This window comes from Colossoma macropomum, unplaced genomic scaffold (assembly GCF_904425465.1).
Source record: "Colossoma macropomum unplaced genomic scaffold, Colossoma_macropomum, whole genome shotgun sequence".
Taxonomy (NCBI): domain Eukaryota; kingdom Metazoa; phylum Chordata; class Actinopteri; order Characiformes; family Serrasalmidae; genus Colossoma; species Colossoma macropomum.
In genome coordinates this window covers 18,045,577-18,064,413 of record NW_023494805.1, presented here as the reverse complement: position 1 = coordinate 18,064,413, position 18,837 = coordinate 18,045,577, and the positions used below count along the sequence as shown (strand labels likewise).

Here is an 18,837-nt window from a genome sequence, read left to right as displayed (position 1 = left end):
TCTTTAGGTCCATTCATCATGAAATTTATACACAGGACAACACATTTATACAAAGGACAACACACATTTTCAAGTCCTCAAAAACTTAAAAACGACAAAAATGGAGACACAAGTTTTTGTTCCGACAGCAGTAATATATTGTTCTGCTAATAACGACCATACTGGCACTTGGAGCTCCAAACATATTTTTGCTTTGGTTGGGCTAGACATCGCTGAACTGATTCAAACTGATGCAAAACTAAAGGAGTGGATGCTAAAATCACAATTTCTGCATAATTAGCTGGCTGAAACGTAAACAATGATTTGTTCTGGTGTGAAATGGTACACTGCAGTGTAACTACACTGTGTTTTATGAATATGTATATATGCATATGCAAATGCTGAGAATCTTAAGGACAAATTTAGAATGAAAGTATGTGTTATAAATGGGGCCCCTGGATTTTATACAATGATAGGCCAGTGAAAGTTAGAGTAAAAATATTTTGCTCATGGCACTAACACAGCAAAGCAACAGAGCACTTTTACCTCCACCAGATCCTTTGCCAATAAAAGAACACCCACGTGTATGAGTTGGTGCACATTTTTCACTGCAGTGTGCAACAAACTGAGCCAAATGAAAAGATACACTGTTAAAAGAAAAATGATTTTGGCTTAGCAAACAAGCTAAGTATAAAAACAGCCTAAACAAGGTGCGTGTGCGCGCATGGGCATACATGCATGTCTGTCTCTTACCCATCCAGACTTCCCCGAAGCAGCCCTGCCCCAGTTTGAGCTCTAGGCGCAGTGATTCGCGGGGTATTTCCCAGGCATCTTTAGCAAGGCCCTGAGTCTGGGGCTTCACCGTTGGGCACACTGTAGTGAGCCTGTAACACAGTCCATCTGCATGCTCTACAGAGACACACACACACATCAAATGTCAGCTTAGACGAGAGGGAGTATGTTTTCTCTCTCTCTCTCTCTGTACTAAGCAGCAATTACTGATGAATTTAACACAAATCTTCCAAATGCATAATATGCTAGGAAACTAACTGAAAACTTTGTCATTAAAGTGGATCAGTCATGCTGTCAAACTGAGAAATACTCATGTTCAAAACACTTAAGGTCAGCAAGTTTCGATAAGATTTAAATTATGAACATTTAAACTTATCAAATCGTGATAGAAATCCTTCCATGGACACGAGACAGAAACCAAAAACCTGAGCTGAGGAAGGCTGTCTGTAATAACTGACCTAACACTGCTTTAGCTGCTGGAAAGAGAGCTCACTTGATGAGCTAGCTGATGGGAGTAAACGAATGAGAGACTGTGGTGATTCTTTGGAGATGCCAAACAAGACTTTTCCTGTTTAAGCAAATTTTGGCTTTATTGAGATTTGAACTGTGATGGCCTGGACTAAATTGCTTCTTGATTTGTTTTCCCTAGCACAGCACACTGGTAAAATAACCAGCTTGTAAGATCAAAGTGGCCATAGTGACAAAAAGCCTGCTAAAAACGCTCCTTTGGCCACTAAACCAAGACTATCAGCCAATCCCAGTTAATGGAAAGCATTCCACATGTCACACCTGCTGCTGCCAGTCGCAGAGCTGGCGCTCCATATCCATCAGCCCTCTACCATGTGCACTACTCAGGTGTACTTCAGACAGAGTTTGGTCTGATTACAATCCAAAGCAAAATCAACCCCCTACTTACTTAACTCCCTTACTTCCAATGCAAATCCCTGATGCATTGACTCTGACTGTGTTCAAGGCCTCATCATTAGTTTCTTTGAAGAGTTACTACTGAAAATGAGTGGCTAAACATGACCTACAAACTAAACTGTTTAATCTATCCATGTATCTATCTATAACTAGAAGAAGCTGGATCAGTTCTAAACAAGAACTGGTCAAACTGGTCAATACTTTGAAAATGAATTAAGAGCAAGTTAATGGCTAAAGTGTCAAGTATTCACTAAAGATTTACCTGTGTAGTGTTTGACCAGTTTCTGCAGCGTCTCAAACTGGGCCCTGGTGGTGATGTAGTAGCCTCCGTTGTCAAGCTTGCGGATTTTGTAATGTTTCACATTGTCTCCCTTCATGTCATCCCAGTCCCGTATGGAGAGAGAGTAGGCTCCTGTGGAATGAGGGAATTTACATTTATACACACAAACAACGCTGTAGGCACTAATCAACAAGCAATAGAGGGATCCCGATGTCGCTTAAACCAACTTGTTACCGTCAATAGTCACCCAAATATTTTCTGTAAATACATCCCCATACTTTCTCTCACTCCGCTCAAACCACATCCAGGTCACTCAAGTTTGTTGATGTAGTTTAGGGCACAGTATGACTTTCCAAGAAATATGAACATAGTTGTACCATGCAGATAGTGCTGCGGCGAGCCAGTTTAGACAAGAGTTGTGTCAAAGTTAGACTGCATGCACATCACATATACAGCATATAGACCCTACAGATTACATCTGTGATTTTTGTTTCCTTTCATCAGTAACTGTTGACCTGGAGTTTTAAAAATGAAGCCAAATGCTTATAAATAGAAACAATAAATCTGATCGCAGTATTTGGCTACACTGTGAAGACTTGTTCATTTTTACAGTAAGTTGTACTGTTGTACTGCGACCTCAACCACACAGACAAGTCTGCATGACCTTAAGGAAAACCTGGATGCATGCTGAGAATTTTTTTCTGATGTACGTATGGAAAAGATCTGGGTGATTATTATTTATATGTAGTGTTTGTTAGCAGTGTTAGCCTTGTAGCTCCAGTGCTAAACTATAAATTTGGACATCAAACATGTCCTGACTGATTAAATCTGCGGTAAGTGAAAAACTGAAAACAATGTTTTTTTCTTCTACTCCCTCAAGAAAGCATTGGAATGTAATCTGGCTAAATGTGGCCAATAGCAAAACACAGAAATGTTCTTTTATGAGGTCAAATAGCAATCTTTCATATCAGATTGTAGCACCCCTAAAAGCACTTTTTCAACAGACTGCGATACAGAACATTACAGAATGGTACAACTACAAATTTGGAATCATTTTGTAGTCACTTCTATTGCCAAAAGAACAATATCTTATTTGAGTACTCGTGCTAAATTTGGCTACCCTTTTTGCTGAAGTGACTTTTGTGACTCTTCACAAAAACAAAAGGTAGATTAAAGGTAAACCAAATAAGTTCCTCAACAGTTGCTACTCTTTGTTATTACTGTTAACACCAGTATTGCACGAGAAATGTACACACCACACAACTTCCAGAGAAGCTCACCTACTTTCACAGGTACAGCTGTGTGATGAGAAACGTACACAGGTATTTGACCAGAAAATGATTGGTCCTTTTTTTTTTGGATTAGTAATTGTACTGTGTCTTGCCTGCTCAGAGAAAAGGTAACTTAACTGGCAGTATGGATTTTTATGGATGGAAGGTTTCCTACATTTTGAGTTTTAAGGCAGGAAATATGAATGGTTTAAGCTGTTAATATTTTTTCAGTCTGGTTTCTCACCTTTCGTTGTCTCGCTCTCTCTGACCAAGAAAGTGCCTCGCTGGTTTCCGGGCACCAGCAGCAGTCGCTCTGCATCTTTGCGCCCCATTTTCCCAAAGTACCATCTGCAGGAAGAAGACGGGAATTAATCTACTCTTGGGAGCTCACGGATCGGTGAAGTGTGCTGCATCTGTACAGCCTGGCTCTACTTAAATGGTAAGTGGTGGTGATGTTATTGGGTCTTGGCAGAAAACAGAAGCTGGATGGGCCATGGCCTGGTCTATTGCTGCATTTCCCCAGTGCATGCGGGCCATGAGAGAGCCACTTTAATGCATTCGTGAATTGCGCCAGCAGGCTTTCTCTTCTGCCTCTGCAGTGGGAGGACAACACAGTGACAGTACATTAACGCATCCAGCGGAAGGGTCTACTGTGGGAGTGGAGAGATGGGGGAGAGAGACCAAAGAAAGGAAAAGAACACGAGAGAGAGAGAGAGAGAATAAGTGTTAGAGTGAGATAAAGAGTGGGAGAGTGAGACAGGGAGACAGTCCACGGGTATGTGTGAGAGAGAAGCTCTTTTGTCGCTCAGTCATGTGTGCTGTGGCGTGTTTATAAGCGCTTGGGTGCTCTGGTCTGTGTGACTGGCTGTCATGCACTCTTAATTAGAGCTGGGCGGGGCTGCTGATTGGATCAGAGCAGGAAGAGAGGGGGCTCTTACTCTTCAGCCTGGATGGAGTCGGCAGGGGCCACATAATTGCTGGGAATGTAGCCCTTCTTCCCCGTGTTGATGGAACGGGCCTCCCACCAGTCTCCCTCTCTGCAGAGTAGAAACAGCACAAACTCCATTAATGCATAAAACAGAACCTTGACCGTTATTGAAGTAGCAGAAAATATAATTTTAGATGGTTAAAAACTGAACAAGCTCCAAGAAGTTCAGCCTAAAACAGCGTTTTACTTACATATGTGACTGTCAGTTATCAAATATGATTCAGTACGACTCTCAAATTTCTTTCTTTTTAGAAAAAGGGACAACTGCACAATTGGAACTGGAATCAGGTGAGTTCGTCTACATACACACAATCAGCAAATCAGCCATTTTATTATTATGGCTGATCTAGGTTGCAGTTTTATAATGTAAATAACACGAGCTCAATAAGAAACAGCGGAGTCTCGATTTGATTTTTTATGATTAAGGCGTGGCTGAAAATGAGCCTTACATTGAAATATAATTTCTATTTTCAGTTTATTTGCACAGTCAATATCATAAAAATAAACTGTGCTTTATAGTGTCCAGACCTAATGCTCTAGCCATAAGCTAATAATAACAACATTAGCCCCAAGCTAACCCACTAGCCACAAGCTAACAAGCCAATCACAACAGTGATACAATATATGAGTTACGTTAGTGCACTCATGCTGTATTTGAATGCTGCTGCTACCCCTGGATAAAAACATTGTACCATAATTATGCATAATTCATTGTGATTAACAGTCAGTTGACTCTTACTTTTGATTAACCATTTTTTTCTACATTTAAGAATTGAAAAAAGAGCACATGAAATGTTAATGTTGCAACTTTGGCTAAAAGAAAGTACCAATAATGTACAGTGTGTTCCCTGTGATCATTTAGCCAGGTGAAAGACAGACCACAGTGCCAAACCTTGTGTTTGGTGGTGTTTGTTTAAAACAGCATGAAATTCCTTAATGAAAATTGTACACATCTCATTTAAAGATAGTAGTTTATATCACTGATAAATTATAAATTGCAGTGAACCTTAATATTGTCTGAATCAGCCAAACGACATGACACATTGACAAACAGGGCCTTTCCCAACACACCCATTATCACCGCACCCCAGCAGAGCTAACAAGCCCCGACTGGCCAAAATATCAACACTCAGAAAGAATGTTGTGGACTAGAGGAATTCGAGGCATCTAGATAAAAACGCCACAATCAGTGGAGTGGAAACGTCCACTATGCTGCGAGGAGTGCCCGTTCATAGCCGGGACTGTGGCATGTTTATTAAAAGCCTAACTGGACCGCTGACTGAACAGATGGTCCATTAAGAGAAAGTATTAACCCAGATTCCACCCTGTACAAGGCTTCAATACAATGACAGATTAAAGAAGGAGGAAAGAAAAAAATATATATATTTTCAAAACAAAATCCTGCTCTATTCAGTTCAGGCTGCTGGACCACCTTTCTATCCAGAGCACCAGGGTCCAATCAGTGGTGGATACAATCAGAGGTGATCACTCACGTGTTGTTGATGATCTGAAACCGGTCACCTTTCTTGAATGAGAGGTCATCTGATGTCCTGGCTTCATAATCATATAAGGCCACAAAGAATGTCACACCTCCTACAAGGAGAACAAAAAAGGAATGAACTCACATATCAGGGCCAGAAGCAATCATATCAGACTCAAGCAAACAACCTGAGAAATCAATGTGCGATCTAATAAGAATTGACTCAACATAAAGTAGAAAGTAGAATAATAGAAGCTATATCAAGTAATAAAATCCTGCTGTTGTGTACAATTAAGGCATCAGGTTCCAGTTCTTTCACATAATACAATTTAGTGCAGTATTTATAGAACACTATAAGCAATACTTATCGATGTGCTACTATCTAATTACTCAGAACAGTCAGTTACTAATCGACTTTCCCTCGTCTCTAATTACATAAACAATGGCTGTCTCCAGAGGTGATGTTTACGTGTGGTGGAGATGGGCCTGGACTGACAGCTAAGCTGAGAAGACTTCATCAGTGGGAGAAACCCAGTGGGCTGAATTAGATTAAAGCAGAACAACCCACCCCAACCATGAACACTAGATTATCCCTCACTGACTGAGTCACTCAAGACCATAGCACTGGCTCAGTGATTACAACCCTCATACCATCAAGCAAATACAACACTCGGATCAAATATTATCTAGCATAATGGCGCATGTGTCATCATTGTTTGACTGGACTGTTATGTTTTGTCATCTTAAGTACATTAGTGGCTCATTATGCCCAGCTGTAACATGCATCGTTATGTCACTGAGTTGGACTCTCTTGGAAAAAGCTTTGCAGAAGCCTACAAACATGCATTAGAACAGGAATACTGAGTCTAGGGCCAAACTAGGCTTGTGCTTGGCGAAAGTTAACAGAATTTTCAAGTCCATTACTTTTCCAAAAAATTATTTAACAAATAAATAACATACAACAAATTATTCAAGAATACCTCTTTTATATGAAAATTTTCAGTGCATCCATATCAGGTGGTGCAACTGTCCAACTATACATGTTGTATGAAGTAACCTATAAAAAGGCAATTTAGTTATATGAAATTCTAAATAAAACAGGCTGGCATGATTTTATACTTGAACATTAAAATAAAATCCACGTTAGGGGGGTAAAAAAAAAATAAATCCTGCAAGTTTATACTTCCCTAAATGTCAAGCAGGACAACCTAAAACAAAGGACTTTTATTTTGACATGCTTTTACAAAAGAGCAGCCAGGGTTTTGCATCATAAATAAGACAGCAAGTGACAATGGTGAAACGACAAGGTCACTTTACAATTTTTGGAAAAAATGTAATTTCTCAGTCGTGGTTAGAATGGTTCAGTTTACCATGTCAGGTGGTGAGACCTCAGGAAAACCATGAAAATGTGTAATTATTATAATAATGTTTATAAATTAAAAAATGTAAGTATAAACTAAAAAACAAAGGTGTTCTTACGGGTGTCTAAGTGAATGCCTGTTTAATTTGAAATTTAGTCTGAAAAGTCAGGTGGCACAACTAGAAGGTCAAATATTGCAACCAGACCAGCACAGTTTCAATAACTGAAAATAAAAGCTTTGACTGCATGAACTGTATTTGAAATATAAAATAAAATGCACAGATATAAATGCAATTATATATGCAGTTATAAAAATGCATGTCCTTTTTACAAAGATTTTTATAAAATGTCATTTTAACCTTCAATGACCATACTCTACTGCTGGATTAAAAAAAAACAAAAAAACAAAACAAAAAAAAACACGTTCATTCATCAATTTATTTCATGCAAACCCTGGCAAGACACTAGCATCCTCACACACAAACACATTTTAAACATGTCAGGCGGTATTTGGGCTGTGTTCAAAATATTGGTACAGCAATATATCATGGTTAAGCTTGTGGCGATATGCCATCACTGTTTTGATTATTGATGGAACGACCAAATGGCTACGTATCGATATTGGCCCATTTTCAGCCCAAATATGCGCCCGGCGAGTGGCCGGTATTTCTTAGCCAATCCTGAGAGCTGATCAGTGATGTAAAACATGAGCTTTTTGCTTTTTAATTTGAAGAATTTGCTGTACTTTGTTTTTTTCTATGCATTGCACGTTCAGAAAGAACCAAAGCAGAGTGAAGTTCATTCATTAGTTTATCTTGTGCATCTTGTTACCTGTTGCATCTATGATCCTTGTTAGTTGCGTGGTCAAGTTGATTTCACTTTTACAGTTGTGGTTTAGTTTGAGGTTGTAGTGAGTTATTAGTTTTTCAGCTTGCTGTGATTAGCGCTTAGCCATTATCATTCTGGGTACATGTTTATAGAGCTGCTTCATGTTAGCAGAGTTAAAAACTAAACGGATGATGTTACTGTGCTGTATGTAACGTGTGGGACGTGTTACTAAACATTTGGTTCCTCGCTGCTAATTTTACAGCCACAGACTCTCCCACGCTGCCCAAATACTGACTACTGCCTCCTGGGCTGATGTTTATTTGATTAAAAGTGCAGAAAGTTCCTTCCTCTGTCTCCTTGTGCTCAAGCACCTCAGAGTGAACTAAACCTACTCTTGGAAGCTCCCCAAGCATTGTTTAATTTACTGTTATTCTTGCATTTCTTTTCAAAATTAAGAAACATTAAAAATGTCACTATATTTCTCTATAACCTTATTTATTCACTATTTAGGTAGTAGTTTTTAAAACAATTAAGGTAAACATTGTCCAAAAATGTCCGCTGTCTGGTGTGTTAACAGATCGTATTGTGGCACCTTTAGGCATGAGAGTGAGATGAGAATGTTTGAATATTCATGAAAAAATGTTTAAAATGGGCACTGTACAACTGACATTTTGGTCAGAGGCAAGAAGAACAACAAGAAGAAGAACAAGAAGAAGAAGAACAAGAAGAAGAAGAACAAGAAGAAGAACAAGAAGAAGAAGAAGAAGTGTATTGTTTCTCGACCCAAAGCCACACACTCCTGAGGTTCACTACAGATGTCATTCAATGAGCTGGAGAAAGAAAAGTGCAAGAGTTTCTTTCAACTTTCAGCAGCAGCTAATGTGCACAAGAGCCCTGCAGCTGAACTGAGCAAAACAACTGATGCGTTGTGATTTCAGGGTTTAATGGCCACCACATCTGCCATAGTGGTCCTGTTCAGCACAAATTACAACACAAAAACAGCAGAAATGACTCAAGCAGAACTTCACCACTACTGCAAGGACACGTGCATAACACTTGACATGGTCCTCTGAATTGGTGGAAGGCGAATGAGAGCAAATACTAACAGCTAGCAGCCTACTTGTGTGTGCCAGCTACGTCCTTGTCTTCATACAGTGTTCATCATGGCAGGGCTCATCCTCAACCTGCTTCATTCTACACTTTATCCTGGCTTGGTGGTGGTACAAGTTTAATATTATTTGAATAATGCTGTGAAACCCTAGACACCTGTGACATGATATGCATCATACTGTGAATTTGCTGATAATAACCATAGAACTTGAATAATTTAGGTGATATTCTACATAAAAAAACATTTATTGCACCTACCAGCCGATTTTGGTCTAGAAACAAAGATGTTGAGCTGTGCTTGTCTTGCTGCTTGTATACAAAGCCTGCTGTTGGTGTTTGGTTTAGGACATCCTCAGAGCAGTGTGTTGTTTCAAACATCAGACAAAACAGCTTCAGTTTTTTGGGAAGAAAAAAACAAAAAAAAAAAAAACACACACAGTCGTGTATACGGTCAACTAAAGATGTCAATATACTACAAAAAACAAAAATGACTCCAAGGGCCAGTTTTCCAGACCCAAATTAAGCTTAAGCCAGACTAATTTCTTTTCCAATGGCGATTTAGCACTGCCACTGTGCTTCAGTCCAAGATTAGGCTTAATCCACATCTGGGAAAGCAGCCATAAAAACAGTGTTAAACAGTGCTTTACTGACTAATGTTTGATTGATTTGTTTCACTGTTAAATGTGATTGTCACTTCCCAATCATTACATTTCTTAACAATACCAGACACACCTTACATAATACAAGCTACATACAAACAACCTTATCTCTTCTCCCTCTTAGGGGATTTCACAGAAACAGAGAGGCTTCCGATCCCTCCCTTGAGACCATTCAGTTCTGACCTCACTGGTTTTCAGCTCAGAAAACTCTCCGTCACAGTCAATCAGACAAAATGGCAGCACTAATCTCCAAACTGCCCTTTTACTGCATCACAAAATGGCTCGAATCCACCATTGGATAAATGCCTTAAATGTATCTATGAATAGTTTATAGAATGCAGACAAAGATTTAGTTATCAGCAGTCTCTTTTTAGGTGCAGACTGACATGACAACAAATAACCCACTGAAAAGTCACTGAAAAGAGACGAGCAGCATCAATAGAGCCATTCACTGTCCTGCCTGAAGAAATAGAGAGATTATCAGCGAGAAAACAGAACAGAAACGAATCGCATTAGCTGTACTTCTCTCCTCCCCCCCAACCACACAACTGTAATTTGGAATTCTCTTTGAGCGTGACATATTAGTGTAGCATTTTATGTTTGCAGCGTCATTTGCATAACATCTGGCCTCCATAAAACGCACATTTAGAAACCCCATGCAGCAGAGACACAAGCAAACTGCTCCTTTCGGGAGAACACACATTTCTGAGACGATGAACAAGCTAATGCAAGTTAGTACAAGACAAGTAAACACTAAACCCCATTACTGTTAATATTTTTCTGAGTTTCTAAACCCTAGTCTCCACTGACAGTGGTGTTATAAGGTTTCACAAAACCTGTACTGCACCATTTAAAGGCTTCCATGATTACTGAAATTGTACTTGATTACTCAAATTAAGTTCTAAGAAAAAAAAAGGAAAAAAGAAAAGACTGCATCGATTACAAAAAAAAAAAAAATCTTCTTGAATTGGTAATAATTAGTTGGCAATTTGCATGATACACATTTTGTTCTCTTACAGTACAAAACAAACCTGGTGGACACATTTTTCTTTTCCCAATAAAGTACACTATAAGGCCAAAAGTATATGGACACTTCACCTAATATTCCAAAACCATGAGGATTAATTCAGAGCTCTTCAGTACGACACATTCTACTGCCAATGTTTGTCTATGGACATGTTCTTGATTTTACACACCAGTTAGTAATGAGAGTGGCTTGAAACAAATAAATAAAAGGAGTGTTCACATACTTTTGTCCATATTTAAAACCTCTGCTAAGCTATGCATATTCGTTATTGCTCAGTAAAGTCCTTTTTACTTTTTTAATTACAACTTTTAAAAACTGATACTTTTACTTTTGTTAATTGTCAAAACAATTAGTACTTAATTAACTAATTACTCAGTTATTAAAACATAAATGAGTGACAGCCCTATAAACACTCTTCATGCAGGCAGAGTCCCTGCTTCCTATACATGACCACTCACCTGTGACAGCACCAGGGAAGGGGTTGCTCACAGCAACTGTGGAGAAGGAGGAAGATGCTCCACCGAATGGGGTGATGGTGGACGAGGAGCCACCAAACGGGGTGAGAGCAGAGGTGTGGCTGTTGTAGCTGTTATTTGGGCCCTTGAGGGCAGGTGACTGGCCCATCTGGGTGGGATCTGGTCCATAGTGGCCCATGTGGGAGGGGACGGTGGTGGGATTGGAGGCCTCTGGCCGATACTTCAGCGTCGGGCCCTTGTCCTCTTTACTCTTGACACAACCCATAGTCAAGCCTGTGGAGAGAAGAGAAAGTTTATAGTACTTAAAATCACATCCAAACTAAAGTCTATAGAGCAGTGTTGGTCATGGAGTGGCACTGTACACTGTGCAGTGTTGGTCATGGAGTGGCACTGTACACTGTGCAGTGTTGGTCATGGAGTGGCACTGTACACTGTGCAGTGTTGGTCATGGAAGTGGCACTGTGCCTTCCCTGCTCCAACACTATAGTAAAATATAGTAACTGACCACTAGTCAACGACTTTAAACGACTAGTCAAAATGAACAGTCCTGCCTATACTAGTGCCTATCACCTGCAAATCAAGCCTAATGATACTGCGGCTCAGAGACTTTGTTACTCTGTTGTACCGCAAAACTAGTTTTGGAGTCAGCAGGGACGACAGCTGATTTTAATGAACTTTTGAGAACAGAGACCTGATCCATCATAGCAATGGAAGGAAACACAAGGAAAAAACGGTTTCACAAACAGTGCATAAAAGAGTAGACATGTAACTTTTTATAGCCTTTAGGTTTCAATAGGTATGCAACTACGATGGGTGACAGTCCTGCCAACCTCAGTTGACAGACATGGCAGCTAACGTTACCTTAATAAGTCACCCTGTTTACTAGAGGTGGGAGAAGAACAACGGGGGCAACATAACATTGCATTACTCTAAATAAATGGGGTTTGACAGACAGACAGGAATCAGAAACATCACAACTCTTAAAATTCGATTACGTTGTTAAGAACGCCCCCATGTCAAGCACAACGTCAAATTCTGACTATGCTCTGATACAGCTTGTCTTAGCACAGATGCTGCAGCTACAACCCTGCAGGTGGACGAAGACCAAGCTAAATAGACAGAAATGACCACAAAAAACATGAAAAGATTTGTGGATCCTTTAGATACTGTCTCCAGAAAATGCTACAATTAGTGAACTGGATATCTGGATATAGCATTATTTGTCTTGTTCACAAATAAAAGCATGTATTAAATAGGTAAAAGTAAGGATAAAGGGTTTTTCAGTGTGAAAACAAAACTTGACTTTGAAAAGTGGTGGTGGGGAGAAGAGCAAGTACCCAGTGGAAACAACTCTAATGCCCCCTACACTGTGGAGCAGCTGCATCTGTGCTGTCTTTGTAGACTGGAGTCGAGGGGATCTGATAGGATAGTTTGAGGAAGGAGTGTGTAATCTCGCCCTGCTCCTGCCGCCAGGCCCGCGTGTGTGAGAGCACTACTTGGCTCTGCTGGGCCAGCTGCACATGTGCATGGGACTGAGAAATGTGAGTGAGGCCTTGAAGGAACAGGTGGCCCTGAGAGCGCTGCAGGCGCCCTGCAGAGAGACACCACAACTGATCCACACAGACACAGAAACGGAGCAAGAGCTCTCCATGTGTCCGCAACACTGAGAGAGAGAGAGAGAGATAAAAGCACAGAGTTTCATGGATGTACCACAAAGGGAGGTTATTGCGAAAGAACAGCTGACTGGCAATACAGTAACTGATAGCTTTCAGTTCAGGAGAATGAGGAACAAGCCTCACCATGTCTATATTCAGACCATGTTCTGACACCATCACTCTCAGCCCTGGCTTCATAACCACACAAAGCCACACAGAACCTTAGAAGAAAGGGGGAAAAAAAAGAATGAAAGAGGAACAGGCTAGAAGAATAATTCGTGACCTTTTCAGAACAGGATGCAACATGTTTCCTCTGAAAAGCAATGTTTGTTGCATATGTTCATGTCCAATTCACATACAGTGGGCTTGTGATGATCTGTAGCTGTGAGCCTCATCCCACCAGAAGACTAACAGAACCTAACTCAGTAACAATGCGAGGGAGTGTGCTTTCAGCCTAAAAACAGCCACGAGCATGTGACATCTTAACACAATCTCAGCTTTGAGAAGAGAGCTTTTTAGCACGAAGGTGACTACCGCAAAGACCTGGTGAAAGGAAACTTTGATTAAGTTGATTCAATATTTCTTCACTTTTGTGAAATACATAATAACTGGAAAGGATACATACATGGGGTGGGCAACATGATGATATTTTATCATTCAACAGAGATGCCAGTGGGTCATATCGGTATGTCACAAATATACACAGATAAACACTAAAGCTGAAGTTGGCTTTTTATTTGAAATTCCTGTTCCTCCCTAAATGGTGTTGCAGTTACATCCAGACACCTGTATATATGCCAGAATACAACTGCTGCTCTGTTTAAGATAGAACAGAAAATTCAAACAAATAAGTACCTTGTAGATATGAAACATTTAGTATCATTTTGCTGGGGTTAGTGATAGAAAGCAATAATAATATAGGTTTATCTATATATTGTTAAGCTTTATTTTTACTATTTTACATGATAAAAGCTCTCCTATATTTACTTTGGTGGTTATAAATGGAGCATAAAACACAAGGTCACTAAACTAATAAACTAGGGCTGAAAGATTATTGATTTTTAAATCAATCACAATTTGAAAGAATGCAATTTTTAAAATTGCAAGAGCTGAAATTTTTATTATAATAATCTCAGTCTTCTCAACAATGTTGATGCGTTCCAAGTTTTTAATAAGGGAAATTTATCCTAATAACATGGGGCTGGTGAACTGCTTTTAGATTAATTTGACTAATCAGAAGCAACCAAACACTCATGTGCTGTGACATGACAACCACAATTAGCTGGCAGGCTGTTGTGTCATTTAACTTAAATACTGTGTTAACACTTAACTTAGATATTGTGTTAAGCCTTCAAGCCTTAAGCCAGAAAAAGTATATGCTGGTTTTCTTAGCCCAAAAAAGTCCTGTACCTCAATATATAGAAAACAATCGCAATTAAATAATCACAATATCGGTCAGAAAAATTGCAATTAGATATTTTTCCAAAATTGTTCAGCCCTACAGTAAACAGTAAGTCTATCTTTATGAAGAGTTTATGAACAGAAGTCCTTGATAAGCAGTTATAACAAATAATAATAAAAAAAAAACACCAGTGACCTGCTACCTCTGACGAAAATAAATATCTGATGAAGTTGACAAGTATAGTGCTGACTGATGGAGAACACAAAGTAAGACAAGTAACCAGCAAGATCTGAGGTTTAGCCGTATACATGAATGTGGGTTCAGTATTTGGCAAACAACAGGTCACTTTTGCCTATTTAACTAAAGGTGTTATGAGCTAATTAATAACAATTATTAACCATTTAAAACTATTCTTTTTTTGTTTACCCTTTTTTGATCATCCAGTATGAGACTTTTCTGAGTTTTTTCTGTTGGTATCTACGTGATACATTTGACCAGTGGTATCTCTAATATGAGAGTGGTGAAAGTGGATAAAGAGAAGCATGTATGAATGGAGATGATGAGGACAGCGAGTATGTTAGAGAGAGAATAATGGCTATGCGAGAGGGGTGAGAGAGCTAGCATAGCAGAGAGTCATCTGCAGATGTGAGGACTGCCGGAACACAATAGCAGCTCTGTCCCTATAGAGGAGAAGTGTGAGCCGTGTGTCCACATCAGCCACACGCATGCATGGGCCCCCTTTTACACTGCCCCAATGAACTCAATGTGGACTTACTAGTCTACAGCACGTACACATACAGACACAAACTCAATAAAACCTCAATCCTTTCTGCATAACAAAATACAAAAAAAACAAAAAAACACTGACACCTACAGTATTAAATCAGATGCAGCTGGACACAAGTGAACATGGAGTTAATTCAACACTGGGGATTTTGTTTCGTTAGTGGTCATAAAATGTAACTAATTTCTATGTCTTTTTTTTATATCTGTGTATTGAAAGGGAATTTTACCATCTGCATAATTTAATGTTTAAGATGTAAACAGTCATTCAAAGTGGTCCGTAGTGAGATACTCCATTGTAGAGAAACTTAGTGAGTGGTGGTGAAAGAAAATGTTTAATGGCTCTAAAAACTACTTCAGAGAAAGTTATTACATAAAATGGTTATGAATAAGCTGACTGATGCCAGAGACATTGTTTTACAACAGTTTTAAGATAAAGTTTTAGCCTAAAATATATATTTACAAATCAATTTATGGCAGAGATGTACACGCCGGGCACTGTAAGGCAAAGCAGAACTTTTTTTCAGATTTTTCACTGCTTTACCATCTGTATCACATAGAAAAACTCGGAAGACATATGTAGGTTCACTGGTGGTTTTGGATAGTAAATCAGATATGCTATATTTGCACTGCAGACATCGTGACCCCTGGTCCCTGACACCACCACAGTAAATGACATCAACCAGACAAAGTTCCTCTAGAGTTGAGCATGTCATATCAAACTACTCTGAATGACTGTTTCCATCTCAGGGCTTGAATCATGCAGAAATTTGTAAAAATCAGTGGAATTCGTCCTTTAAAGTGCACGTTCCAAAATATTTCTAAATCGCACCAAAATAACTGTAGTGGAATGTAACATTCATGATGCACTGAATTGAAGCTGCACGAGAAATCGTACTGAAATTGGGATCTATTTGTTACTCAATGCAATTTGACTCAAGAACAGTGTTTATTGTTCACTGAAGCACTGCGATTGCGGCATGACGACAGCAGTAACATGTCACTGCCATACATGGGGACATTTTCCATGAGAGCGCAGTTAAGTGAAGCATTTTGCCTCAGAAGCACTAACCACAACGCTTCTCCACCGCACCACAGATGCTCATCCTTATGAAAGGCTCTCTTTAGGCTACAGCTGATTTGTAAGTCACAGCACAGCTCAAGCATTCGGTTTTTGTTTCACGTACAGGATATCTGCCATTATTTGGTTTATACTGCATTTAAGTTTGACTTTATAAAGGAATTTATTTACACGTTTCTGTGTTTGTATTAGCTGTTTGCATTGATCTCTGGGCTGCTATTATACACACTTGCCACATACATTATTTAAAATCAAAGCAGTTTGGTTCAAGATGTCTCCTGGATGCCCCCAGACATCACACAGATTTGTTAAATCCCATCACCAGCACACCTGAACTTAAAGCTACACTATGCAAGATATGGGAATTTGAGGACCTCTCTGGTAGAAACGTGTAATTGTATGCAATGGGCAGAAGAACATTTTGTAACATCGGTTGTGCTTCGGGTCCCTCAGTCAAAACTTGATGAATGACTTTCATTTTAAACCTGTACATGTGACATCATCATGTAAACACGTATGATGTGGTCTGAAAAACTCAAATTTATAAAACCATTCCCTCTCACTATAAAATTATTATTTCAGCCTCAGTTATAACTACAATTAATACAGGGCATCCTTAAGGAGAGCTGGGAATGGTTAAACACACTGACATAAATCCCTACTTGTTTTATTATTATTATTATTATTTGTATTTATTGCAATGTGTTTTTTTAAGCAATACTGTCCAGACAAATAGCTTCTCAAATCTATTTTTTTTTCAGATGCGTAAAACTTTGGCATATTACTGAACACAAATTTTTCTTTACCAAATTGGTATGTTGACCAATCCTAAACAGAGGGGACTGTGATTCCCATTTAATCAAAATTTGTGCAGCCCAACAATGAACTGTTTGCAAAAGACTCATTCAAACTGGAGTGAGGTCAGAGATTTACACACCAGACCAAAACTGTAGTAAGTGTTGTAGGGCTCTGACACTAGCACTTCTCATACAGTATCTAAACATCTAAACTCAACAGCTACCTCGCAATCCATCTCATCGATCGAGCTAACAATCTAAACCCGGACATAATCTAGAGCTATTACACGCTTTAGGAGCCACTTTGTTCTTATCCTAAGGCTGACCACTGAGTGCCCTCAGAACTGAATAACTGGATGTGGAGCAACACAAGTCTGTGTTGAGATCCTGGGGTAAAATCTCTCAATCTGAGTCCAGTACACATGTAATCCTCCTAGTTTAGCCGGCTAATCCCATTGCAGGACACTCAGTCCACTGAGACCAACAGTCCAAGTGTCTCTCTTTAACCAACAAGTGACCACTGTTGAAACTAAATGAACATCAGGGGTCAGACAAGGGTCAGTGCTGGGAAAAGCATTAAACTGATTAAACTGATTTCCAAACAGTGCAAATGCATTAGACAGCATGACTAACAGAATGACCGTTCTCCACAATACACTGTCACAGTTTTTCATCGCGATATTACAATGTCACAATGTATTGTTACAGCCCTAATAATGACACTTGAGGTCACATCATACACTGGAATCAGTGTACTGCGATATGAATAACCTATTCGTTAGAAACAAGTGAGTTTTTTAAAAAATGAATAAGACATAGAATTTTTATAGGCAAATCAGGTTCTCTCTGAGTTCCTATATTTAAGAGGAGATATTTGAACTCGATACTGACCAGAGGAAAGTAAAGGAACCTGTGTCTCAGAGTTTACCTGTTTAGTCCAAAGAACAAAACTTAGAAAGACTACTGCAGCCGACTAAAGGCTCCCACACGCCGGACGAGAAGCACCATGCTGCTTTGCCACTGGGGCTCTGCTGCCAAGTAGCACACTTGGTATCAGCTAACTAACTCTTCACAACCTCAGTGTTTTCCTACTAGAAGGTACAAAGCGAAGCATGATGAGTTTATCTTAAAGACTTTTGAATGACATCTTTCTTAGTGTAAATTTCAAGCCACATCAGGTACTGTTTTGTGGTCTGGATACAGTAATACAGAGTGCAGTATTTTGTCTACCTGATGTGTCCAGTGTACGGCAGCCTCCAGCGCAATGTGGTGGTCTAAAGGGGGCACCATTCAAATATATTTCAATCTTTCAAAAGATGCCACACAAATTCAAATGTCAAATTTATGGAAACGTCCTTCATTATCATTCACCTGACAGAAACAGTACACAGATGATTAATACAAAACGAGTTACATCAGATACACCTATCTTGCGTAGGGTTAACAATCTGGAAACACTATATAACTCCGATTTTATTTCAAATATTGTGAATACGATTTAAACTGTTATTTTCTACAGATTAAGGTCAAGGCCTGTTTGTGGCCAAGGACACCAGCAAATCCACTTTTCCCCAAACGCAGAATGTAGTGAACCAGACTGCCAGTTAGTTGAGAAAATATCACTCTTTCAAATAACAATTTCAATAGAAAAACAAGCTTTCAGCCCTAATCTTGTTTTATGATACGTGGAACATTTTTTTTTTTTACATTTTCAGCATTTTTATTACACGGCCATCAACAGAAACACAACTGCTGTTGGCTTTTTAGAGCCTAGCAAATGTGATAGGGTCACGCCAAGGACAAATGTCCGGAGAGAACATCTTGTTGTTTACACCCAGCTTCACGCTCCTTTTTTTAAGGAACTCAGTGTCTCGTAAGGCACCTGGGGGCTGCTCAACAGCACATGATCAAGCATGACTGGACGACCACTCTTAGCACATCCCCC

The 18,837-nt window shown here is 39.4% G+C and overlaps 1 protein-coding gene across 1 annotated transcript in view; it reads right to left on the bottom strand.

Moving 5' to 3' along the window:
- Positions 1–18,837, bottom strand: part of yes1 (YES proto-oncogene 1, Src family tyrosine kinase) — a 45,380-nt gene that overhangs the window by 15,005 nt on the left and 11,538 nt on the right. The window contains exons 2-7 of the mRNA XM_036596974.1: positions 11,157–11,447; positions 5,728–5,827; positions 4,185–4,283; positions 3,491–3,594; positions 1,958–2,107; positions 733–888 (exon numbers count right to left, since the gene is read on the bottom strand). Of these exons, the coding sequence (XP_036452867.1) occupies positions 733–888; positions 1,958–2,107; positions 3,491–3,594; positions 4,185–4,283; positions 5,728–5,827; positions 11,157–11,439 (892 nt within the window). The 5' untranslated portion in view covers positions 11,440–11,447. The remainder of the gene's footprint in view (positions 1–732; positions 889–1,957; positions 2,108–3,490; positions 3,595–4,184; positions 4,284–5,727; positions 5,828–11,156; positions 11,448–18,837) is intronic.